General features: G+C 55.1%; 1 protein-coding gene across 2 annotated transcripts; it reads right to left on the bottom strand.

Annotated features, from left to right (window-relative positions):
- Positions 1 to 961: 961 nt before the first annotated feature.
- RPRD1B (regulation of nuclear pre-mRNA domain containing 1B) lies at positions 962 to 23593 on the bottom strand. 2 transcript variants are annotated; one of them, XM_054391990.1, is made up of 8 exons: positions 23443 to 23593; positions 20890 to 21019; positions 18405 to 18507; positions 17078 to 17086; positions 16834 to 16938; positions 14141 to 14261; positions 11967 to 12142; positions 962 to 2694 (listed from the first exon to the last, which is right to left on the bottom strand). In XM_054391990.1, the coding sequence occupies exons 1-8, from the start codon at positions 23591 to 23593 to the stop codon at positions 2545 to 2547; spliced, it is 945 nt and encodes a 314-aa protein (XP_054247965.1). In that variant the 3' UTR covers positions 962 to 2544. The 2 variants fall into 2 exon arrangements, with proteins under 2 accessions (XP_054247965.1, XP_054247964.1); XM_054391989.1 differs by lacking the exon at positions 17078 to 17086 and having other exon boundaries at positions 14141 to 14267; positions 16834 to 16946; positions 18374 to 18507.
- Between the last annotated feature and the right edge of the window lie 446 nt (positions 23594 to 24039).

The following is a 24039-nucleotide window of genomic DNA, read 5'->3' as shown; positions in this document are numbered from 1 at the left end:
GTTGTGGAGTCTCCTTCTCTGGAGACTTTCTGAACCCACCTGGATGTGTTCCTGGGTGATCCTGCTCTGGCCAGGGGGGTTGGACAGGATGATCTCCAGAGGTCCCCTCCAGCTCCTCACATTCTGTGATTCCTGGGGGGTTTGTTGTACCCCAAGTGCAGGGTCAGATGGAGCCCACAGCAGCATGGTGGAAGAAACCAAGGCAGCAGCATTCAAGGACAGGCTCTTTATTCAAAAATAGAGATCTATGAGACAATTGAGAATATACTGCTGGCCCCAAGGGCAGCCTCTATCTCTACAGGAATTCCTACATCAGTTCATGTACAGATTTAAGCTTTTTGTTAAAAAACAAACAAACAAACAAACAAAAAAATCACAACAAAACACCAAAAACATACCTGGGGGAGGAAAAAAAAAAAAAAAAAAATCTGTTCAGCCTCAAGAGAACCTCACCCAACTGACCAGACACCCCTCCTCCTCCTCCTCCCCTGCCCTGAAAGTAAAACCAAATATACTTAAAACCCACCAAGAGTTCATTTAAATTAAGCAGAAGAAAACAACACAAAACATCTTTGAAACAACCAACCAACCAAACAAAAAAGAATAAAACAATAAATCAGAAGATTGCAATTAAAAAAAACAAACCAAACCAAACACCAAACAACCACCCCAAGACAAACCACTGAGAGCAAAGATCTGCCCCAAATAACAACTTGAGCAACACAAAATCAGCTTTTTTTTTTTTTTTTTTTTTTTTTTAGTCCTGTACAGATTCAATCCAAGGGGTGGTTAAAAAGAAGAAAAGCCTCAGGGTGGCTCCATCAGCTGGGCCAGGATTTGGGGTTGGGGTTTTTGAGGCCTGGGGTTTGCTGTTTGTTTGCTTTCTGGGGAGCTTGGGGAGATGGTTTTTTCTTTTTTTTTTTTTTTTCCTTTTTTTTTTTTTTTTTGGCAAAAGCAGAGAGAATGTAGAGTGCTGGAGCTAAACAAAGTTTGGACCATAAAAGGCTGTGTCAGAGCAAGCCATGGAAAGAGCAGCTCTGCACTGCAAGATTTCCTGTAAACTGAAGAGAAAAGAAAAAAATAATAAAATTAACTTTGGCTGGGCAGGAAGTGGGGGCGAGGAGCTTTGAAAGAGGGACAACCTCCAGTGCCAGGGAGGAAAGGAGGGGAGCTTCCCAGTGCCCCAAAGATGTTGCATTTTGGGTTGAAGTGAACAGAGAGCAGGCTGCTGAACAGCCTGCAAGGACACACAAGCAGCTTTGCATTCTGAGAGGGAAGGTTTCCCCTCCTGTCTCTGCCAGCAGCAGCAGCTCAAGACTCTAGGGGAGACACAAAGCCAGCACCACAAAACCCAGCACCACAAAGCCTCTGTGGTCAGCCCAAGTGTTTCCAGAAACCTCTGCTGGGAGAGGTGCTGAATGTGACCTCAGTTTGTTATCCCAACTGGAATGGTTTGCAGTGATCAGAGTCCAAGAGTATTAGACCCAAGACAAACTGAAACCTAAACCACAACCACAGCAGCTGGACAGCAGCCAGCAGCAGAATGGAATTCAGAGGCTCTTTAGTTGGCCTTTTTTGTTTTGTTTTGTTACCTTTTGACTTTTCCTGATGATTTAAAAAGAAATCAACTTCCAATGATTTGTGACAGAGTGAGGAGCATCCTCCTGCTCTCTCCATGCATACATGAGGCTGCTTGCTCCATAAAGCAATGGTGGTGCCACATGGAACTTCACTGGAGCTAGGAGGGAATTTAGAGGACAGCATTTTCCAACATTTGGCTCCAACAGCCCAAGAGTCAGCCTGTCCCAGGGCTGGCACCAGCTGCAGTGCACCTTGCCAAGCTCTCAGCCTCTGTCACCCACCTGATTCTGGGTAAGCAAGAGGGGAAGGAAAACGTGGTGCAATTCCAGGGCAGCTGGAAGAACACTGACTTCCCCTCTCCTTGAGGTGATACCCAGCTCTGCATGGCTCAGCAGAGTGAATCCTGAAGCTCAGGTTCACACAGGAAAGCTGCTCCTTGGTACTGCCTGGGGTCAGCCCCAGGGCAGCAGCAGGAACTCTGTGGCCTTTGCTCAGTCAGTGCCACCTTCCCACACTGACCTGGCACGGTGCCTGCCACCCACACAGCACCCAGCAGCCACTCTCCAGCTCCAAGAGATGAGGTTCAGCAGACAGGACTCAGAAAGGACACAAGACTTGCACAGAGGGCAGGGGCTCTACAGGCAGCCTTGCTCTGAAGGCTTGCAGGGGTACACGAGTGTCACAGCCTCGGGGGGTGACAAGTGCTAAGAGCAAACAGCAACTAAAGAGTATGGACAAGGAGGAGGGAAGTTTGCCTCCCTGGCCCATCCCCACTCCCTCCTGAGCTCCTCTTCCTCCCCTCAGTGTGAGCAGAGAAGGCGAGCAGGGGGCAGGCAGAGGTTGAAAGCAGGGTCTGCAGGTTCCTTCCTACTGGAGATCTTGGAAGACTGGATTCCCAGTCAAGTCCAGAGTCGTCTTCTTCCTTCTGCTGGTTAACAGTGGAAACAGAGGACACAGCAACATTTAGTCTGTGGAGAAGAGGTCACCAGCAGATGGCAGAGGTGCCAGCCCCCCCGTGACGTTGGGCAGCAGGGACAGGTCTGGGAGGCTCTGGATGTGGGATTTGAGCTCCTTGCGGACCTGGGTCACCCGGGCAAGCTTCTGCTTGTACTCCTGAGGGAGAGAGACCAGAGGAGGGAGCCTGATTAAGCACAGGCTAACTCACAGAGCTTTGTTATGCCAGCTGAGGATTCCCAGAGAGGCTGGCAAGGTGCTGCAGACCTCCTCACCCACACCTAAATTCACAGCCCTGTTCCCAGGCTTTGGCATCCTGTCCCTGCCTCACTCTGACAGGAGCTATGGAAAATGCCCCAAGCCCTGCAGCCAGCAGGGCCAGGCAGAACATCTGAGAGAAGCACCATGAGACAGCTGCTCTGTCCCTGCAGTCCTGCTCAGGCCATGCACTTCCACCCACTGCTGGAGGAGCCCAGAGCAGCTCCTCAGACACCCCAGAGCTGGGCCTGCCACTCTGCTGCTAAAATGCTCTTTTTCCTTTCCAGGCTTCATCAGTTTGGGATATTTAGCTCATCCAATCTTCCCCTCTCAAGGCATTAAACCCAAGCCTGGGTTGTGAACCAGCAGTCTCCTTCCTCTCTGAGCTGTGCCAGTGGAGTGGCACCTTGGCAGGCACCACAGGGATGGCTAAGTGTAAACCAGAGCAAGCCAGAGCCAGGCTGGATTGAAACCAAGCAAAGAGGTACCCAAGCTCAGCTTCTTATTACAAAGGGACAAAACCCACTGAGGTTGCCCAGAGAGGCTGTGGATGCCCCCCTGGGGGTGCTGAAGGCCAGCTTGGATGGATCTTTGAGCTATGTGGCCTAGGTGAAGGTGTCCTTGCTCCTTCCAGGCTCAGGGGGAGGCTTTTCTTTCTCCTCAAACCAAACCAGCCTGCAGCGTGGCACTCTGGAAGTAGCTTTTATGGCCAACCACAATTTTCCCTGGAGCTCACAACATGCTCTGAAACTGCCTTTTTCGTTTTTGTTTTGCTTTTTCTTTTGTGCAGATGATGTCTCCATTCTATAGAAGTGAATAAAAGACAATAGGAAGTGCACTTGAAAGGAGCTGCTGCCTTCTGAGCTCTCAGTTTGTACTCCATGTGTCTTGCTAATTGCCTGGCAGAGCAGAGAAGGCTTTCATTAAGATTAATGCTGTCTGGATGCTGTTTGTTTGGGTTTTTTTGGTTGGGTTTGTTTTTTTTCTTTTTTAAGACAAAATAATGAGATCTCTGCACTAAGCAGGAGTTTCAGGATGCCACAGCCAAGCCTGGCCCTGTGCCACAGCAATGCTCCTGCTCCTCAGCACTCCCATTGCAGCCTGCTGCATTCCACGCCTGGAGTGGAGACCCTGGGTCCCTCACAGCCACCCTGCAGCACAATTCCACACAATCCACTTCCAGCCACAGAAATGTCTCACTCCAGCCCTTCCTAAACAAGGATCAGTGGGACTGGAGCAGCTCTGCCAGGAGGACAGGCTGAGGGAGCTGGGGGTGTTCAGCCTGGAGAAGAGAAGGCTCCAGGCACACCTCAGAGCAGCCTCCCAGTACCTGCAGGGGCTGCAGGAAGGCTGCAGAGGGACTGTGTGCAAAGGCCTGCAGGGACAGGAGCAGGGGCAAGGGTTTGAAATGAGAGCAGAGCAGATTGAGAGTGGATGTGAGGAACAAGTTGTGCAGCAGGAGGCTGCTGGAACACTGCAACAGGTTGCCCAGGGAAGGAGCTGAAGCCCCATGCTTGGAGCTCTTCAAGGTGAGGCTGGAGAAGGCTCTGAGCAAGCTGCTCTGGTGGAAGATGTCCCTGCTGAGTGCAGGGGGTTGCAATGGGTTACCCTTGAAGGTCCCTTCCAACCCAAACCATTCCAGGATTCCATGATCCTGTAATGGATGCGGTAGGAAATCCCCCCTGAGGAGTCCTTCCTGGCCTGGCTCACCACATCCAGTCACACAGCTCAGACTCCAATTTCCTTCAGCTCACAATCTGCACTGGAACTTCCCTGAGATGCTGGGGGGAGGCAGCAAGGTGCTCTAAGCCCTCCCAGTAATTGCAGCACCACCTAGTTAAGCATTAATGAGAATGCAGGGAGAGCAGCCAGCCAGGCTGGTTTGATGTGCTGCAGCTTGAGCCAGAGGTAGGAGCCCAGGAGACCACAGAAATCAGGGGAATAAAATGCCCCAGAGGCCTGACAGCTATTTGAGAGGAGCACACAGGAAGTGAGAGGTTTGGCAGTAAACTGATGATGTGGTGGTGTAAAAAATCCCCCTTTAAAGACTCCAAACACACAGCCCCAGCAGGCACTGCTGAGCTTTGCAACATTCCTGTCCCAACAGGATTTACTGCACAGGGGACATGAAGGAAGGGCCAGGATGGAAGATGTTGGGAGAGAAGGATGGGTGCCATCCAGAGGGACCTGGACAGGCTGCAGAGGTGGCTGAGGAGAACCTCAGGAGCTTCAAGAAGGCAAAGGGTAAGGTCCTGCACCTCAGGCCAATCCCAGGTATCAATCCAGGCTGGGAATGAGGAGATTGAGAGCAGCCCTGCAGAGAAGGACCTGGGGGTCTGGACACTTGGCTGGACACAGATGCCTCTGGAAATGACCCAGGCCTGCTGTGGTGCTGCTGGGTGTTGCCCTGACCCTCCTCCTTGCCAGGGTGAGCCCAGTGCCAGGCTCTTGGCAAAGCAGCCACCAAGCCCAGCAGTGTCCAAACAACCTACACACAGGCATGGTCTGTGCCTGGAGCTCCTGCAGCAGTAGGGTTCAGTGCCCAGAGCTCACAGTGTGCTCTGGCACCTGCTGGGACCCAAAGGAGGGCTGCAGCCAGCATGAGCAATGCTTGGGAGGGGGCTCTCAACAGCCAGCATGCCCTGCAGGAATCCTAGAATGGTTTGGGTTGGAAGGGGCCTCCCAAAGACCATCCCCACCCAGTCCAACCCCCGGCAGTCAGCAGGGACATCCTCCACTGGAGCAGGTTGTCAGGTAAAAAGAGAGGGGAGCCAGCTTGCAGCTCACTCTCAGTGCAGCTCAGAACCTCCTCCACAGCAGAGTGGAAAGCAGCTGCTGCTGCTGCTGCTGCTGGTGCAGGCAGCTTGCCTCTCCCTGCAGCAGCACTGAGCCAGCAAACCTGAGGCCTTCCCTTCCTACAACACATCCTGAGTGGTGCCTTTCCTTCCAGAGCCTCACAGCTCCTTGTCATGCCTTGAATTTGTTCCCAGCCTAGCTCTTTTGGCTCTGACAGAGCTCCTTCTGCAGCTGTTGATCACACTGGAGCAGGGATGATGTTCCTGCTCCTGGCACAACTACATGCTCTGAAATCACAGCTTGGCTCCTGGCTCTCCTCCTGCCAAGCTGTCCAACAGAAGAGTCAGCACCAGAGGCCTCTGCAGAGCCTTGGATCCAGCTGCTGGAGATGTCTCCTCCTCACCTTATCTTCCTTTAAAAGCTCTCTCAGAACTGGCTCAGGCTGGCACCAAGACTCTGCTTCACTTGCAACACATCCTCCCCACGACTGCAAGCTGTCCAATAGAAGAGGCAGCACCAGAGACCTCTGCAGAGCCCTGCTCCAGCCTCTAGAGATGCCTCCTCCTCCTCATCCACCACCCTTTAAAAACTCTCTCAGAACTGGCCCAGGCTGGCAACAAAACCTGGCTTCATTTGGAGCCCAGCCTCCCCACAGCACACACTTGGGGGGGTTGCACATGATGTTCACATCAATACCCCAAAAAAATAAAGTAAACAGAAATCAACATTGAGGGCAAACAAGCAAACAGCTACAAATTGACCTTTGCAAGCCTCTGCTTGCTTTGGATTGCTGAGCAGAGGAGCTGTCAGTCACACACCAGCATCCCCTCTGGGTGCTGGCTGGTCTGGGTCTGCTTTGCTGTTTCAGTGTGAGGTCATTTGCAGCACAAGTGGAGGCAGCAACCCCCACAAGCACCTCAGGAGTGAGGAAATGAAACCTCTGCATTGTGCAAAGGTCACACAGAAGCACAGCTGCCTCCAGTCACACATCAGGACCAGTTTATCACATCCCAAGAGACAGCTTTAGCCTTGTCCTCCACCCAAAGGCTGGAAGGGCTCACAGCTGGAAGCTCTGAGGTGTTCTTTGAGTCACTTTGTGCCAGATTCACTTCAGATTCAGATTCCAGCAGCCAGGACACTTTGCTCCTGGTCAGGATCAGGGTTGGAAAGGACCTCCAGAGGTCAGCAGGGACATCCTCCACTAGAGCAGGCTGCTCAGAGCCTTGTCCAGCCTGACCTTGAGTATCTCCAGGGATGGGACCTCAAATCCCTCCCCTGGTCCAGATTAAAGGGAATTAAAGAGGTTCAACCTTCTCCAGTCAAATGATCACAGCCTCCTCTCCAGATAAATCATCCTGCCTCCTGCACTCCCAGTGTTTCCAACTGCTGCCCTAAAAGCAGAGTTTGTTCCTAGGTTCTTCCCTGGGAGACCTCCAGGCAGCTCTCTCCCCTCAGTCCCCTGCTCACAGCAGTCAGGGCCAGCACTGGAGAGGCACTCACTGCCCACAGCCACCTTGCTCCCTTCAGGAACAGCTTTTCTGTGGCTGCTGATGAGCTCTGTGGCAGAGCTCTGACACTGCAGAGGATTCTGAGCATTACCCATCAGACACAACCCCCCTGGGAACCTGCTGTGTTCCAGGGGGACAGCAGTAATCGGATTAGTGACCAGCTGCAGCTCCTCACCCCACAAAAGCAGCTTTCAGAAGGTGTAGGTCAGCCACTCTCACTGCTACCAGAGTGACTTTGCTTTGTGAGGACAGAAAAATCCCCAGAGGGACTTCCAAATGAGACATTTCCACAGCTTAGGAGAAGGCCCTGAGCCACACTGCTCTCAGAAACCCCAACCCCCAGCCAGCAGCCTGGGCTGGAGCAGGGCACAGAGGCAAACATCCACCACCTTCTGCCTGCAAACTGCAGCTCTGAGGGTCAAGGAATGAGAGAAAACCCACCCTACAGCCCATAATATCAAAAGGCTCTGGGAGAGACACCTCCACACACAGACACACAGCAAGGGTTTGGTTGGAAGAGACCTTGAAGACCATGGAGTCCAACCCTTACCCCAGCACTGCCAGGGCACCACCAACCCATGGCCCTCAGCACCACCAACCCATGGCTTTGAAACCCCTCCAGGGCTGGGGACTCCACCACTGCCCTGGGCAGCCTGGGCCAGGCCTGGACAACCCTCAAGGGGAAGAAATTGTTCCTTATGTCCAACCTAAACCTCCCTGTGGCAGCTTGAGGCTGTTTCCTCTTGAGCTGTCACTTGTTCCTTGGGAGACTAACCCCCACCTGGCTCTGACCTCCTTTCAGGGAGCTGTTGAGAGCCAGAAGGTCTCCTCTGAGGCTCTTTTTCTCCAGGCTGAACAACCCTCAGAGGGTCCTCACCAGACCTGTGCTCTAGACCAGCCTCATTGCTCTGATCCCACCAGCAGAGAGGTCCCAGCACTGCTGTGGCCTCCTCTGGCCCTGCTCCAACAGGTCCCTGTCAGTGCTGAGGACTCCAGGGCTGGCCCAGCACTGCAGGTTAGGTCTCAGCAGAGCAGAGAGGCAGAATCCCCTCCCTGCCCCTGCTGCCCACGCTGCTGGGGACCAGCCCAGGAGCTGGTTGGTGTGCAGGGGACAGCCAGGGCTGCCCAACCACGACCCAGAGACACTTCTGCTGCTAATCCAGCAGCAAGGGATAGGCACCAAGAACCAAAGGGCAGGGGGAACTGATCAGAGCTCAGCAAGATCTACAAAACTGGGCTGGTTTCAGTTGCTCCCTGATTTCACTCCTCTGGCTTGAGTAAACATTTGGGGCTTTCAAACATCCTTAATTGCTGCAAGAATTTCCCAGCCCTCAATAAAATGCTTATTAGCACTACAAAGCCAAAGGCAGCTTATCAACATCAAAGGCTGTAACAACACTGATAAGCAGAGGCAGGCTGTGTATCTGCAACCAGCATCTCCTCCTGTTCCTCAGCCCTCGACAACTGCAGAACAATGGAAGCCTGTCCTGGGCAACACCCCCCAGCTCGGATTGCAGACCTGAGACGAGTCAGGATTGTGCCTCCCTGTCAAGTGCTGAAGAGCAGCACTTCCTGCAGCTCAGGGCCACCTTGCTTCTGCACTGACAGGAGCTTAAGCCCAGCAGACAGCTAACAAGACCATGCCTTGGTGTTTACACCCAGCAGCAGGCCAGTAGCTGCTCAGCCTCTGCTGCTGAGCTCTCAGGATTGGGTCTGCCCCTGCACAGCTCTCATGTCCAACATTCCTTAGAATCACAGAATCAGTCAGGGTTGGAAAGGACCACAAGGATCAGCCAGTTCCAACCCCCCTGCCATGCCCAGGGACACCTCACACTAGATCAGGCTGCCCAGAGCCTCATCCAGCCTGGCTGCAAACACCTCCAGGGATGGGGCCTCAACCACCTACCTGGACAACCCATTCCAGGCTCTCACCACTCTCATGGGGAAGAACTTCTTCCTTACATCCAGTCTGAATCTCCTCACTTCCAGCTTTATTCCATTCCCCCCAGTCCTGTCACTCCCTGAGATCCTAAAAAGTCCCTCCCCAGCTTTCTCATAGCCCCCTTCAGACACTGGAAAGCCAAAATAAGGTCACCTCAGAGCCTTCTCTTCTCCAGACAGGAGAGGATATTCCAAAAGGAGGAGTATTCCAAAAGGATACTGCACCTCAACAAGATGGTTCACAAAAGGCCACAGATAGTACCCTGGAAGGGTTTGGGTTGGAAGGAACCTCCACAGGCCACCCACTGCAACCCCCCCTGCCCTCAGCAGGGACATCCTGCACTGGAGCAGCTTGCTCAGAGCCTTCTCCAGCCTCACACCTTGAGTATCTCCAGGCATGGAGCCTCAACCACCCCTCCACAAGGATGATCTGGGGGCTGGAAGCCCTCTGCTGTGAGGCCAAGCTGAGAGAGTTGGGGTTGTTCAGCCTGGAGAAGAGAAGGCTCCAAGGAGACCTCCTGGTGACCTTGCAGTGCTCACAGAGGCTGAGCAGAAAGCTGGGGACAGACTTCTGAGCAGGGCCTGCTGGGCCAGGACAGGAGGTGATGGTTTGAACTCAGGGAGGGAGATTCAGACTGGAGAGAAGGGAGAAATGTTTGACACTGAGGGTGGGGAGAGCCTGGCCCAGGTTGCCCAGAGAGGTGGGAGCTGCCCCATCCCTGGCCCCATTGCAGGTCAGGATTTTTGGGGCTGGGAGCAACCTGCTCTGGCTGGGGATGTCCCTGGGGACTGCAGGGGGTTGGGCTGGATGAGCTTTGAAGGTCCCTTCCCACCCAACCCAAGCAACCAACCCAACCCTCACCACAACTGTCCCATTTCAAGCAGTGCCATCAGCAATGTTCCCCTGATGCCACTGGGATGAATTCCTTCATTTCCCAGCTGAAGCTGACTCCAATGGAGAGGCTGCTCTGGGCTGTTTAAATCACTGCTGTCTGGCACTTTGCTGCCTGTTTCTTGCCTTCTTGACAAAGCACACAGCAATCTCCCCATCGTTAATAGATGTTTAGACACACAAAACCCTCACCCAAACACATTTCTGCCAGACAAGTGTCCTTCCTCCAGCAAGGCAAAAGCCCTGACCCAAGACTCCAGTAGATAAATCAGGTGCCAGAGAGGATTTGGTTTTATCTTTCACATCCAGGTCTGAAAGTGCCTTTTGATGACTCAGTCATAAACCAGACACTCTGCTTGCAGAAATCCCAGCTAAACAAGCTCACAGAATTATTAACAACCCACTCTCACTCTGGGTTGCACAATCAGCACTTCTGCCAGGCTGCTCTGCAAGCCTGGCTCTGGAAGAGCAGCACGTCCAGAGCCACAAGACAGAGCAGCTCTGGTCTAAACACAGCACTCGCAGCACTGGCACCTCAGAAGGATGCTGCCTGCCTGGCAGAGGACTAGCTGTGACCTGGCAGCAAACAGAGCTGGAAGTGCTGCAGCACAGTCTCCTTCCAGAAGGTTTTGCCTTCCCCAGCAACTCCTGTCCCACCCAGCAACAGCTGCTGGCAACAGCCAGAGCCACGAGCACCGAGGCAGCCTCAGAAGGGGCAGTTCCCAGGTGGCAGTGGCACAGCCACAGCCATTCACTCCCACCCCAGAACCAGGGCACAGAGCTGAAAGAAACTCTTCCAAGAGCTGGGACATGCTGCGGGGGCTCAGGGCCAGCCAGCTCAGGTTCATTCAGAGCCACCTGTCACCTCCTCCAGGGAGCCAGGGCAGGGCAGGCACATCACTCTCCTCAGGCAGCCCCATTCATGCTCCTTCCACAGGCTGCAGCTAGCAGTGGCTGTGAGAGGATGGACACCATCAGACCTCCTTTAAACTGCAGCCCCCTAGCAAGCAGGGGGTGGGGAGGTAGATGAGGGACACCCATCCGTAAGGAAAAGAGTACAAAAAACCCAACCAATTAAAAAAAAAAAACAACATCATTATGGCAGAGAGGGAAGAAGGCTCTGGGCACAGAGAGAGAAGGAGAGAGGGGCTCTGGGCACAGAGAGAGAAGGAGAGAGGGGCTCTGGGCACAGAGAGAGAAGGAGAGAGGGGCTCTGGGCACAGAGAGAGAAGGAGAGAGGGGCTCTGGGCACAGAGAGAGAAGGAGAGAGGGGCTCTGGGCACAGAGAGAGAAGGAGAGAGGGGCTCTGGGCACAGAGAGAGAAGGAGAGAGGGGCTCTGGGCACAGAGAGAGAAGGAGAGAGGGGCTCTGGGCACAGAGAGAGAAGGAGAGAGGGGCTCTGGGCACAAGAGAGAGAAGGAGAGAGGGGCTCTGGGCACAGAGAGAGAAGGAGAGAGGGGCTCTGGGCACAAGAGAGAGAAGGAGAGAGGGGCTCTGGGCACAAGAGAGAGAAGGAGAGAGGGGCTCTGGGCACAGAGAGAGAAGGAGAGAGGGGCTCTGGGCACAGAGAGAGAAGGAGAGAGGGGCTCTGGGCACAGAGAGAGAAGGAGAGAGGGGCTCTGGGCACAAGAGAGAGAAGGAGAGAGGGGCTCTGGGCACAGAGAGAGAAGGAGAGAGGGGCTCTGGGCACAGAGAGAGAAGGAGAGAGGGGCTCTGGGCACAGAGAGAGAGAAGGAGAGAGGGGCTCTGGGCACAGAGAGAGGGAGGGAAGAGAAAGAGGTGGGAAGGCCCTGGGCAGAGAGAGAAAGGGCAGAAGGCTCCAGGATTAGAGAGAGAGATGCTCTGGGCACAGAGTTAGGGGGAGGAAGGCTCTGAGCAGTGGAGATTTAGCCTAAGTCTGAGGTAACTTTGTCAGGCGAGTCTCTTGCTCCTGAGGAGGCCTGCAGCTCAGGGCCTTCCACGTCCACACCCCTCAGCAGAGCCCGGGGGGGGCAGCGGCAGGGGGGGGGCAGCCCCGTGCCTTCGGCGGCGCTCACCTCCAGCTTCTTCTCCTTCTCCGTCAGCACATCCTTCTGGCTCTGCGTGTACTCGATCAGCATCCGCGCCAGCTGCCGCCGGTCCTCCAGCTCGGCCGCCAGCCGCCCGTTGTACTCCGCCAGCAGCAGGCAGGCCTCGTCCACCGTCTTGGAGAGCCGCTCGGCCGCCTCCTTGTCTGCCAGGGGCAGGGCCGGGGCTCAGGCCTCCCTCCTGCACAGAGCAACTCCCCACCCCGCGCCCCCCAGCCCTCCATCATCCTGAAGGTGAGCCAGCAGTGTGCCCAGGTGGCCAAGAAGGCCAAGGGCATCCTGGCCTGCATCAGGAACAGTGTGGCCAGCAGGAGCAGGGAACTCATCCTGCACTGTGCTCAGTGCTGGTTAGGCTGCACCTTGAGTGCTGTGCCCAGCTCTGGGCTCCTCAGTTTAAGAAGGTCATTGAGAGACTTGAACGTGTCCAGAGGGCAACAAGGCTGGGGAGGGGGCTGGAGCACGAGGCTGGGGAGGGGGCTGGTGCACAGCCCTGTGAGGAAAGGTTGGGGGAGCTGGGGGTGTTTAGCCTGGAGGAGGCTCAGGGGAGACCTCATTGCTGTCTACAACTCCCTGAAGGGAGGTTGTAGCCAGGAGGGGTTTGGTCTCTTCTCCCAGGCAACCAGCACCAGAACAAGAGGACACAGGCTCAAGCTGCTCCAGGGGAAGTTTAGGCTGGAGGTGAGGAGAAAGTTCTTCACAGGAAGAGTAATTGGCCATGGAATGTGCTGCCCAGGGAGGTGGTGGAGTCACCATCCCTGGAGGTGTTCAAGAGGGGATTGGACGTGGCACTTGGAGCCATGGTTTAGTTGTCAGGAGGTGTTAGGTATTAGGTTGGACTTGCTGATCTCTGAGGTCTTCTCCAACCTGGTTGATTCTGTGTTATTCTGTGTGTGATCACCATCACACCCCAGTCATGCTCCTGGCCCAGCTCCTCACAGGGGACACAGAGGGCCAGGCAGGGCCAGCAGGGTCCAGGGAGGGCAGTGGGTAGGCACCGATGTGACTGACTGCAACTTGTCCTTGCAAGATCATAGATGTTGGGGGTTGGAAGGGACTGCTGGAGATCATTGAGCTCCAGGACCACTTAGGGCAGGTCACACAGGAAGGCATCCAGGTGGGGTTTGGAAGCTCTCTAAAGAAGGAGATTCCACAACCTCTCTGGGCAGCCTGCTCCAAGGCTCCAGCACCCTCACACCAAAAAAAGTTGTTTCAAGTTCAAGTTTGTGCCCTCTAACCATCAGGATGTGCTTGGAATTACCTCAAGTGGCTTCCACATTCATACCTGGAGCCCTCCCTTCTCTGAACAACTCCTCAGGTATTCAGGACCTGAGGGGCAATGGGCACAAACTGGAACAGGAGAGGCTCCATCTAAACATGAGGAGGAAAGGAGGAACTTCTTTAATTTAAGGGTGATGGAGCCCTGGTGCAGGCTGCCCAGGGAGGTGGTGGAGTCTCCATCTCTGGAGACATTCCAGATCTGCCTGGATGCATTCCTGTGTGAATCCTGCCTTGGCAGGAGAGCTACACTTCATCTCCAGAGGTCCTTTCCAACCCACCATGCTGGGCTTCTCTGGATCACCAAGCGAGACACACGCACTGCACACCAGCTCTCACCCCTGTAAGAGTGGCTCATAAAGCACTGAGTAAGTGAAGCTCCTGAGGAGCTCTGCATTGAAACAACTTCCAGGAATGAGCCTCAGGTCAGGCCAACCCCCAGATGCCCCTCGCTGAGGTGACGTTTCAAAGCCATTGAAACAAAGGCTGGCGGATGCGTGGGGGTGGTGAGCTTCCTGTTCCTTGGCAAGCAAGGGCTGGGAGCACCCAGCACAGCCTGATCAAACTCAGAGCTATCCAGCAGCCACAATGCTCACATCAAACACCCCAGAGCTCTGGCCCTGTTTCCTTTGGGTTCCTGCCAAATGCTGCTGACCTCTCCAATCTCCAAAGCTCTCTGAGCTTCCTCTTCAGCTCTACCTCAGAGGATGGCTGGAGGTGAATACTCCCTCACACCACCCAGAGCCACAGGAGAAGGACACAAAAGACAGGAATTCACCCCTACCACAAGCTGGAATTACTTGAACAAAACCACTTTGAGTCCTCAGTTAGCCCCTGGGCCTGTTCTCAGTCACCTCCCAGCCCCATACCTGTGATCTTCTCCAGCAGGGACACGTCCTGGACCTCCTGAGGCAGGGAGGCGATTTTCTGCCGCACGGTTGCGTCTCCCGACGCTGCGTTCTCCAGGTCCTGCAGGGCTTTGATCAGGTCCTCAGTCTGCAAGACAGAGTTGGCCAACATTAAAAGCAGGCAGCTCCTGTGCCACTTCCTGTGGTTGTGGTGGCTGCAGCTGAGGTCACCCAGCTCTGAAAGCAGCCATTTGGGGGAGACTTGGTCACTGTTCCAACTGCAGCTTCCTCACACTGCGGCCATTCACCACTTCACAACACCCCAGTGGTCGGTGCCTGGAGGATCATCTTCCTCAAGACTCTGTGGTGGAAACCTCCTCGTTCCAACTAAGAGATCACTTGAGAGGAAGCTGAGAAGCACCTGACCACAGCAAGGTGAGAAACAGCCCTCAGCCTTCGGTGTTCCATCAGGCTGGGACTGCATCCTCCAGCCGAGCACCCCCAACACCTCCTCTCAGACCGGCAGTGTTGGTGCCCTGGTTCTGATCCAAAGGTTTATTGTAACAGAGCCAAACAACCCCCAGCCTTGGGTGGAGCTTGAGGGGAACATCATCCTGCTGAGGACAGGCTGAGGGAGACAGCCTGGAGCTTGAGGGCTGCCCTCATTGCTGGTGATACAGAGGTGCAGGGCAGTGTGGGGAGGACGGAGCCAGGCTCTGCTCAGGGATGTCCAAGGGGCACTGGGGGCAAGCTGCAGCAGAGGAGGTGCCATGGGAACAGGAGGGGAAACTTTGTCCCTGTGAGGGTGCAGAGCCCTGGAGCAGGCTGCTCAGAGGGGTTGTGGAGTTTCTTTCTCTGGAGACTTTCCAAACCCACCTGGGTGTGTTGCTGTGTGAGCTGCCCTGGGTGACCCTGCTCTGGCAGGGGGCTTGGACTGGATGATCTCCAGAGGCCCCTTCCCACCCCTCCCATCCTGTGGTTCTGTACCAGTCCAAACAAAGCTGTCAGATTTCCAGCCATCTGAGATCTGGCATTCTGGGGTTGGTTACCTGCCAGAACCTCTGATGGCAATGAGGCTGCTCCTGGTGAGGCAAAGCTTTCCACTGCCCTGCTTCTGCAAAGCCACCTCTTGTCCTCTCTGCAGCCACCTGAGCCCCTCAGCTTCACCTCTCAGTGGGTTGTTGAGTGCACTGAGGATAAAACCTCTCAGTTTAAAATCAACACCCTCAAAATCTATCCCGGAAGGTAGAAGCCATAAGAGGACATTTCCTTCTCTTCTCAAAAATAAGAAAAAGGGGAAAAAGTGACTGAAGTTTTAAAAGCCCCAAAAAAATGTTGTTTCTTTACTTTTAAAAAGACTAGAGGAGGTTTGTAAAGCTGGAAGGGCCACCACTGCTGCAGGTTAAACTCCCTTTTAATTGTTTGAAAAGTAACCAGAACATTCAATAAATATTTTTTTTGTAACCTGATAAAGAAAACCATCACCTAATATTTACTACTTCTTTACAATGTGCTAATGATTTCCCAGAGGAACAAAGCCAATGCTTGGCAGCAAGAGAAAAAAGAAAACAAAACAAAACAAAACACAAGCTGCAAAGCATCTGGAGGCAAAGAAGAACAAAACCCAAAATCCTCTCACTTTATTTCCTTGGCAACTGCTCCTTGCTTCTGCCAGTGTTTACACACCACCAGATGGAGGCTGGGTTGTTTTCTCCTTCCTAACTAGACCATGCTTTCAACATATGCTCATCCTGCAGCCACCAGCAGGCAGAAGGGTCCTGTTTCAGTCCTTTCTTTCCAGCTGGCAGCCTCAAGAAGTCTGTAGAAAGCTTTTTCTGACCAGCTCCATACAAATGCAGCAGAGGTTGAGCCTTTGGATAGCTCAGAGAGGGAGATCTCCTACAAATAAATCTGTGTGGAGAGTCCAGAGGAGGCCAAAAAGGTGAGCCAAGGGCTGGAGCAGCCCTGCTGTGAGCACAGACTGAGGGAGCTGGGGGTAGTCAGCCTGGAGAGGAGAAGACTCCAGGCAGACCTCAGAGCTGCCTTCCAATGCCTGCAGGGATCCTGCAGGAAGGCTGCAGAGAGATTTTTCCTGAGGGTGTCTAGAGACAGGACAAGGGGGAATGGTTTGAAGCTGAGGCAGAGCAGGGTTAGACTGGAGCTGAGGAAGAAGTTCTTGAGTAGGAGGGTGGTGAGACTCTGGCACAGGCTGCCCAGGGAGGCTGTGGCTGCCTCCTGCCTGGGGGTGTTCAAGGCCAGGCTGGGTGAGGCCTTGAGCAGCTGAGTCTAGCTGAGAGGTGTCCCTGGGCACGGTGGGGAGGTTGGAGGGGATGAGCTCTGAGCTCCCTTCCAGCCTGAGCCATGCTGTGATTCCATGATTTTTGTGTTCCAGCCTTGGGGTTGGGAAATGACACCCTGACCTTAGAAGGAACTTGAAATGTGGTCTGCCCTTCCAGCAGCCCTCTGAGGTCCTTTGCTGGTTGCACTGCTCAGAGCTTGGGTTAGAGCAGCTGCAATCCCTCAGAAGTGGCTACTCCAAGATGCAAAGAGCCTCTCTCTTCCATTCCACATGGACTTCCCAACTGCCTTCCCCCATCCAAGGCCTTTCACTTGTTGGCAGCTCCACCTTGTGGCTGTCCCACAGGGGAAGAGTGGCTGTCCCAGCTGGGAACGTTGGGTCACAACTTCCCCCGCTCCCAACCCTTCCCACCTACCAGCAGCGGCCCAGCGCTGGGGTCTTGTGGGGAGTAGCTCCCAGGGTAGTCATCATCCTCCTCCTCCTGTATCTGCTGGAAAGTCCTCTTGAGGGACTTCTTCTCCTCTGCAACTAAAGATACGTGTAAGGAACTCGTGTGGATGCCACCTTATAACCACCTCCACTTCCAAAAGCTGGCCCCCAAGGCTGGGATCACATCCCGAGCACTCCAATGCAAGCAGCAACAGGAGGTTGGCTTTGACCCCCCAGAGGTACAGCAGCACAGCTCTCAGCAGCAGTGTGCACTGCACTGCACTGCACTGCACGCACTGGGGCCTCCTACACTGCACAAAAGCCAGGGACTGCCCCACCTGGCAGTCAATGGAAGCTTTCCAGCCCTGCTCAGCTTCTCTGGCTCACACCACTGCAGGTGAGGATGCCCCACCAGCAGCAATGCAGCACTGATGCCAAGGGACACATGGGCAGAAGAACTGATGGAGAGGGTCCAGAGGAGGACACCAACATGCTCAGGGGGCTGGAGCAGCTCTGCCAGGAGGACAGGCTGAGGGAGCTGGGGGTGTTCAGCCTGGAGAAGACTCCAGGCAGACCTCAGAGCAGCCTCCCAGTACCTGCAGGGGCTGCAGGAAGGCTGCAGAGGGACTGTGTGCAAAGGCCTGCAGGGACAGGAGCAGGGGCAAGGGTTTGAAATGAGAGCAGAGCAGGTTGAGATTGGATGTGAGGAGCAAGTTGTGCAGCAGGAGGCTGCTGGAACACTGCAACAGGTTGCCCAGGGAGGGAGCTGAGGCTCCTTGTCTGGAGCTATTCAAGGTCAGGGCTCTGAGCAAGCTGCTCTGGTGGAGGATGTCCCTGCTGGGTGCAGGGGGTTGCACTGGGTGGCTTGTGGAGGTCCCTTCCAACCCAAACATTCTGTGGTTCTGTGAAAGCAGCAAAAAGGCAAATCCAAAACCCTGCACTCAGCTTCTCAGCCCTGTCTGAAGCAGTGATGAGATGAGAACTGTGAGGTGCCAACCATGTTAAAGGGTGCAGGTTATTGTTTCCCCCAAATGCTGGCAGCTGGTGCAAGACAGAGCCCAGACAAGCTCCTGGGGACATCTTCCAACCTCCAGACAGCAAAAACCCCTGCTGAATCATGAGAAAAATGCAGCAACACCACCAATATGAGAATGAAAGCTCCACCACCACTCAGTGAAGCACCTGAGCAGCCCAGCTGACCCCTCTCAGGCCAAGTGGGACAGCTTTAACTCTCAGGTTCACAAGGAACACACCAGTGCCTTGCACTCCATGTCAAAGGCAGCCCTGGAGTGCTCTGTCTGCAGCAGCAGCAGTCAGTGCCTCAATTAACCTTCCTGCCAGCCACCAGTCACCAGACTCAGACTGGAACTGTGGGTTTAAGGGAAAGCAGGCTCCTCTGAAGCCAATCCATGACCAGCTCTGGCAACAACTCAGCTGGAGGAGCCCAGAGCTCAGCTCCTGACAGTGCTTGGAATGTGGCCCAATTTCAGTCCAGCTCCAGCAGAGGACAACAGCAGTGTGCTTACCTTTAGTCTGGGGGCTGTTGGAGTCCTCCATGGAGAGCTTGAGCTGCTGGATGAACTCACTGCCATACACACTCCTTTCCTGCCAGATGTTAAGCAATCTTTCCAAGGGCTTCTTGCAGCCCTCATCTGCTTCTCTGTGTTCCAAAGAGCAGGGGGAAAAAAAAAAAAATCCTGGTTCAGCTGAAAAACAGCCCTCAAGTTTGGAGAGAGCAGCTTCCAACCCAGCAGCTGCACCCCTGCCACGCTCAGGAGAGAATCTCTCTCACAGTGGCTGTGACAAATTATGCAGAACAGATTTATGGCAAATTTTCCTCTTCTATTAAGCCAAAGATAGCCTGAAAGTGTCCCACATCCCTTCCCCCCGAGGCAAGGGTTGGAAGGGTTTTGAAGGCAGAAACTTGCTGCCATGCAGAAGTTGCTTAGAAGAGTCAGAATCTGCTCAGAACATTGCCCCAAGCTGCTGTGTTCACAGCTCACTGTATGAAGGTGGAACAGTTGTTTCAGTCAGTAACATCCCAATTAAAAAGCAGGTTGATTGGCTCATTAGGCACTGAAATTACTCCTAGAGAGCACTGGAGGCTCAGCAGCCAGAACAGCACCCACTGAACACAGCATTTGGTTCAGATAACAGGAATGAGGCCACTTAGAGAAATCCTGGCTAGGGACAGCTCATTTTTGGTGGCTCCATCAATTCTTCCCTTTCAGCTACAAAATTCCTCCCACCTCAGGTCAAGGGAGGGGATTCCGCCCCTCTGCTCTCCTGAGATCCCACCTGGAGTACTGGGTCCAGCCCTGGAGCCCCCAACACAATGACAAGGAAGTGTTGGAGAGGGTCCAGAGGAAGCCCAAAGGTGATGGGAGGGCTGCAGAACCTCCCCTGTGGGGACAGGCTGAGAGAGTTGGGGTTGTTCAGCCTGGAGAAGGCTCTGGGGAGAGCTCAGAGCAGCCTTCCAGTACCTGCAGGGGCTCCAGGAGAGCTGGGGAGGGACTTGTGACAAGGGCTGGGAGTGCCAGGACGAGGGTGATGGCTTTGAACTGGAAGAAGATAAGAGTCTGGTTTGACACCAGGAAGAAATTCTTCCCAGAGAGGCTGGTGAGGCACCAGAATGGGTTGCCCAGGGAAGCTGTGGGGGCTCCAAGGCTGGAAGTGGTCAAGGCCAGGCTGGAGCAACCTGGGCTAGTGGGAGGTGTCCCTGCCCATGGCAAGGGGTTGGGAGTGGATGATCTTTTAAGGTCCCTTCCAACCCATTCTGTGGTTCAAGCAAGGATCTAAAGACCAGACAAAGAGCAGCAGGGAACAGGAGCTGTGCTCAGAGCAGGGCACTGAGGGGAATCCAGCAACCCAAAATATCAGCTCCACACTTCAAAGCCTTCTGGCAAAGGGGCCAAGCCACTCCTTGGGTGGCTTTAATAAGCACATGCTCAGTTTCACCACCCATCAACAAACCTGCAAGGGCTTCTGGTGACAACTAAAACACAGAGCACAGGAGCTGCATGCAGAGGACAAAGGGCTGAAGCTGCCAGGGGCTGAGTCTCATCCAAAGATGTTCATCCAGAGAGAAAAATGTTAACATTGAACATCTCCTAGCCACACAGTGGTCAGAAGTGGCACCTTGAGGGTTGGAACTGTGTTCTCCTGACACGACAGCCAGCCTCAGAGCTCCTCCTGGGTGAGTGACCCTCTGAGGAAGGACAACTTGGAGAGAAGCTGCTGGACCCAGTGGTAGAGTCTGGCTCACAGCATGGCTCAGGCTGAAAGGGAGCTCAGAGCTCATCCCCTCCAACCTCCCCACCGTGCCCAGGGACACCTCTCAGCTAGACTCAGCTGCTCAAGGCCTCACCCAGCCTGGCCTTGAACATCCCCAGGCAGGAGGCAGCCACAGCCTCCCTGGGCAGCCTGTGCCAGAGTCTCACCACCCTCAGACTGAAGAACTTCTTCCTCAGCTCCAGTCTAACCCTGCTTCCCCTCAGCTTCAAACCATTCCCCCTTGGCCTGTCTCTGGACACCCTCAGGAAAAGTCTCTGCAGCCTTCCTGCAGGATCCCTTCAGGTACTGGCAGGCAGCTCTGAGGTCTGCCTGGAGTCTTCTTCTCTCCAGGCTAACCACCCCCAGCTCCCTCAGCCTGTGCTCACAGCAGAGCTGCTCCAGCCCTTGGAGCATCATTTTAGTCATTTTCTTTGAAGCAAGCATCTGAGGGATCTAAGGAGCAGGCTGCCCAGAGAGGTTGTGAAGTCTCCTTCTCTGGAGACTTTCAAACCCCACACCTGGGCATGTTTCTGTGCCAGCTGCTCTAGGCAAACCTGCTTTAGCACAGGGCTTGGACTAGATGATCTCCTTAGCTCCTTTCCAACCCCTACCATCCTGTGATCCCAATGAGATGGTAGAAGCATTCCTAAGACTGGAAAAAAGAACAACCCAACCCCAAACCATCCAAATGGAGTAGAACTGAACTTTATGTCCTAAGGATGCCAATCTGGAGAGAAAAGTTGGAGAAACAATAAAGAGAGCAACCTACCTGGCAACGTGAGAGAAAGCATCCACAAGGACTGACTCAAACTCCCTGGTGAACTCAGGACCTTTCCTCTTGCTGTTCTGGATGACATCGTTTGCTAGGTAGAGGAAGGTGAGCTTCCGACTGGATTTGGCTGGGAAAGGGGAAGGAAGGAAGAAAGGAAGGAAAGAAAGGAAGGAGGAGGGGGTGGAAAAAACCAAACCCAGAGGAGAATTTGCATCCATGGCTCAGGTCTGGCAGCCATGACCATTGAGGTGGTTTTCAAAGCTGCTGAAGCTTCTCAAAATAACTCACAGTAACTTTCACAGCATTTCCATGCTGCCAGGGCAGATCAGAGGCCTCCAGCTGAAGTTCATTCATAGAATGGTTTAGGTTGGAAGGGACCTTCAAGATCATCCAGTTCCAACCCCCTCCCATGGGCAGGGACACCTCCCACCAGCCCAGGTTGCTCAAGGCCTCATCCAGCCTGGCCTTGAACACCTCCAGGGAAGGGACAGCCACAGCCTCCCTGGGCAACCTGTGCCAGTGTCTCTTCATCCTCACTGGAAAGAATTTCTCCCTCATCTCCAGTCTCAATCTCTCCTCTTCCAGCTCAAAGCCATTGCCCCATGTCCTGTCACAACAACAGAAGCAGCGCTGGGCCAGCCTGCAGCACAGAAGGCCAAGGGCAGCCTGGGTGCATCCAGAGCAGTGTGGCCAGAGATGGAGAGAGGGAATCCTGCCCTCTGCTCTGCTGAGACCTCACCTGCAGGGCTGTGTCCAGCTCTGGAGCCCTCAGCACAGGAAGGACCTGGACCTGATGGAGAGGGTTCAGAGGAGCCCACAAAAATACTCAGGGGGCTGGAGCAGCTCTGCCAGAAGGACAGGCTGAGGGAGCTGGGGGTGTTCAGCCTGGAGAAGAAAAGGCTCCAGGCACACCTCAGAGCAGCCTCCCAGTACCTGCAGGGGCTGCAGGAAGGCTGCAGAGGGACTGTGTGCAAAGGCCTGCAGGGACAGGAGCAGGGGCAAGGGTTTGAAATGAGAGCAGAGCAGATTGAGAGTGGATGTGAGGAACAAGTTGTGCAGCAGGAGGCTGCTGGAACACTGCCACAGGTTGCCCAGGGAGGGAGCTGAGGCCCCATGCTTGGAGCTGTTCAAGGTGAGGCTGGAGAAGGCTGTGAGCAAGCTGCTCTGGTGGAGATGTCCCTGCTGAGTGCAGGGGGTTGCACTGGCTGGCTTGTGGAGGTCCCTTCCAACCCAAACCATTCCAGGATTTTGTGCTGTTGTCACAGCACAGTGGCTGCAAACACACACAAGGCTGAAGGCTGCAGTGCTGCTTTCCAACAGCAGGTCCCTCAAAAATTCCCACCTAATTTCCTGGTGATGACACCTACAGCAACCCCATGAAAGATTCTCCATCCAGGACTTGCCCAGCAGCAGCCTGCTCAAATGAGAGGTGATGCTTGCTGGGTTCAGAGCTGCCCCTGGGGTCAAGCCACCACCACTGACCCTGGCATTCTGCCGACCTCCTTAGGAGGCCACTGGAGAACTTCCCCAAAATGAATGTCAGTTAAATTCATCTCCAAGGAGACCAAAAAAAAAAAAAAAAAAAAAAAAAAAAAGCACAACTCAATGCTCGGTGATGCTATCAAAGTGATTTTTGAGTGCCTACAACCCCTTTTACTCTGTTTATTTTCCAGTCCCTCTCTGAAAGTCTACAATGGGTAAGCAGCATGAGCCCAAACCTGACATTTAAAGGAGTCAAAGAGCCAACAAAGCTCTCTAAAGACCACCTGCAGTGAGGTGGGGGTCGGTCTCTCCTCCCCAGTACCAGGTGATAGAAGGACAGGAAATGGCCTAAATTGTGCCAGCAAAGGGTTAGGTTGGAGAGGAGGGAAAATGAAAAATGCCTTTGCTGCAAGAGTGGCCAGGGATTGGCACAGGCTGCCAAGGGAGGTGGTGGAGTCCCCAGCCCTGGAGGTGCTCAAGAAACCTGTGGCCATGGCACTAGGGGCCATGGTGGGGTTGGGTTGATGGTTGGACTCCATGACCTTGGAGAGCTTTCCCAGCTCCAAGGATTCCACAGCCAAGCACTCAGCACATCTCCGCCTCCCTGCCGAGCGGCCTGGCTCTGCTCAGGGCCGCGCATCCTCCCCGCTGCCGCCCGGCGCACACGGCCCTCATCCCCGCCGACCCCGCGCGGTGCCCCCGAGGGAGCCCAGCCACAGCAGCAGGAGAGCGGCGCCCGGGCTCCCATTACGCTCCCGTGTCTCCCCGGTTACAAGCTTCTCCCCATACCGACAGTGACGTTCCGAGACCGCCATGAGGCAGAACCGGCCCCTGGCCACGGCGCCACTCCCGGGCAGCCCCGCAGCCGGCCCTCGGTGCCTACCACCTGCAGCGGGTGTCGGTGCTGGTCTCGGTGCAGCCCCTGACTCACCGGGCCGCGGGCTCCGCCGGCCGGAGCAGCGGCAGAGCCGATACCCAGCATCGCCCCCCGGTTCCGCCGGGATCCCACCCAAGTCCGGGGAGCAGAAAAGCAGCCGCCGACGGACAAACGCACCGGGCCCGCGTTACCTTTGCGGAGCTCCCGGTGCCAAACGGAGACGATGGGCCCTGCGTGCTTGCGGTGGTGGATGAGCCACAGCGAGAGCGTCTGGACGCTCTGCTGCGAGTTGCTCAGCTCCGACAGCTTCTTCTCCAGCGCCGACTCCGAGAAGGAGGACATGGCTGCGGGCCGGGCCGCGCCCGGGGCTGCTCCGCCCGCGGGGGAGGGCGCGACGCAGCCTCACCGACAACAACCGGCCGCGGTCGCCACCTCCTCCGCCACAAGATGGCCGCCCGGCCCCTGACCCCGCGCGGCGGGTCGAAGGGCACCATGCTACGGATCGCCGGAGGGGCGGCGGAGCGGCCGGGCCCGCGGTTGGGGACACGGCGCATGTGCGGTCGCACCACCGGGGCTCGCACACGCGCACTGCGCGCACCCGGGACCTTCCTGACGCCTCCGCGCGCCTCTTGTGGCGCTGCCGGCCCCGGTGGTCTCCGCGTCACTTCCGGCACGTGGCCGCCCCCCGCCTCGGGAGCAGGTAGGCGCGCGGCAGCCCCGGGCACAGCCCGGGCCCCGCTCAGGGGATCCCGAGGCTGACCCCGCGCTGTGCCAGCCCCCGGCAGCTC

This window comes from Indicator indicator, chromosome 24 (genome assembly GCF_027791375.1).
Source record: "Indicator indicator isolate 239-I01 chromosome 24, UM_Iind_1.1, whole genome shotgun sequence".
NCBI classification, from domain to species: Eukaryota; Metazoa; Chordata; class Aves; order Piciformes; family Indicatoridae; genus Indicator; species Indicator indicator.
The sequence above is the reverse complement of the archived record's forward strand: the minus strand, read 5'-3'. Positions and strand labels throughout refer to the sequence as shown.

Coding starts and splice junctions, on each gene's coding strand:
- RPRD1B (XM_054391989.1), bottom strand. CDS start 23,593: ATGTCCTCCTTCTCGGAGTCGGCGCTGGAGAAGAAGCTGTCGGAGCTG. Junction 12,143..14,140: donor CCTGCTGGAGAAGATCACAG/GTATGGGGCTGG, acceptor TGCCCCTGGCAG/ACAAGGAGGCGGCCGAGCGG. Junction 2,695..11,966: donor AGAAGGAGAAGAAGCTGGAG/GTGAGCGCCGCC, acceptor TCTCTCCCTCAG/GAGTACAAGCAGAAGCTTGC.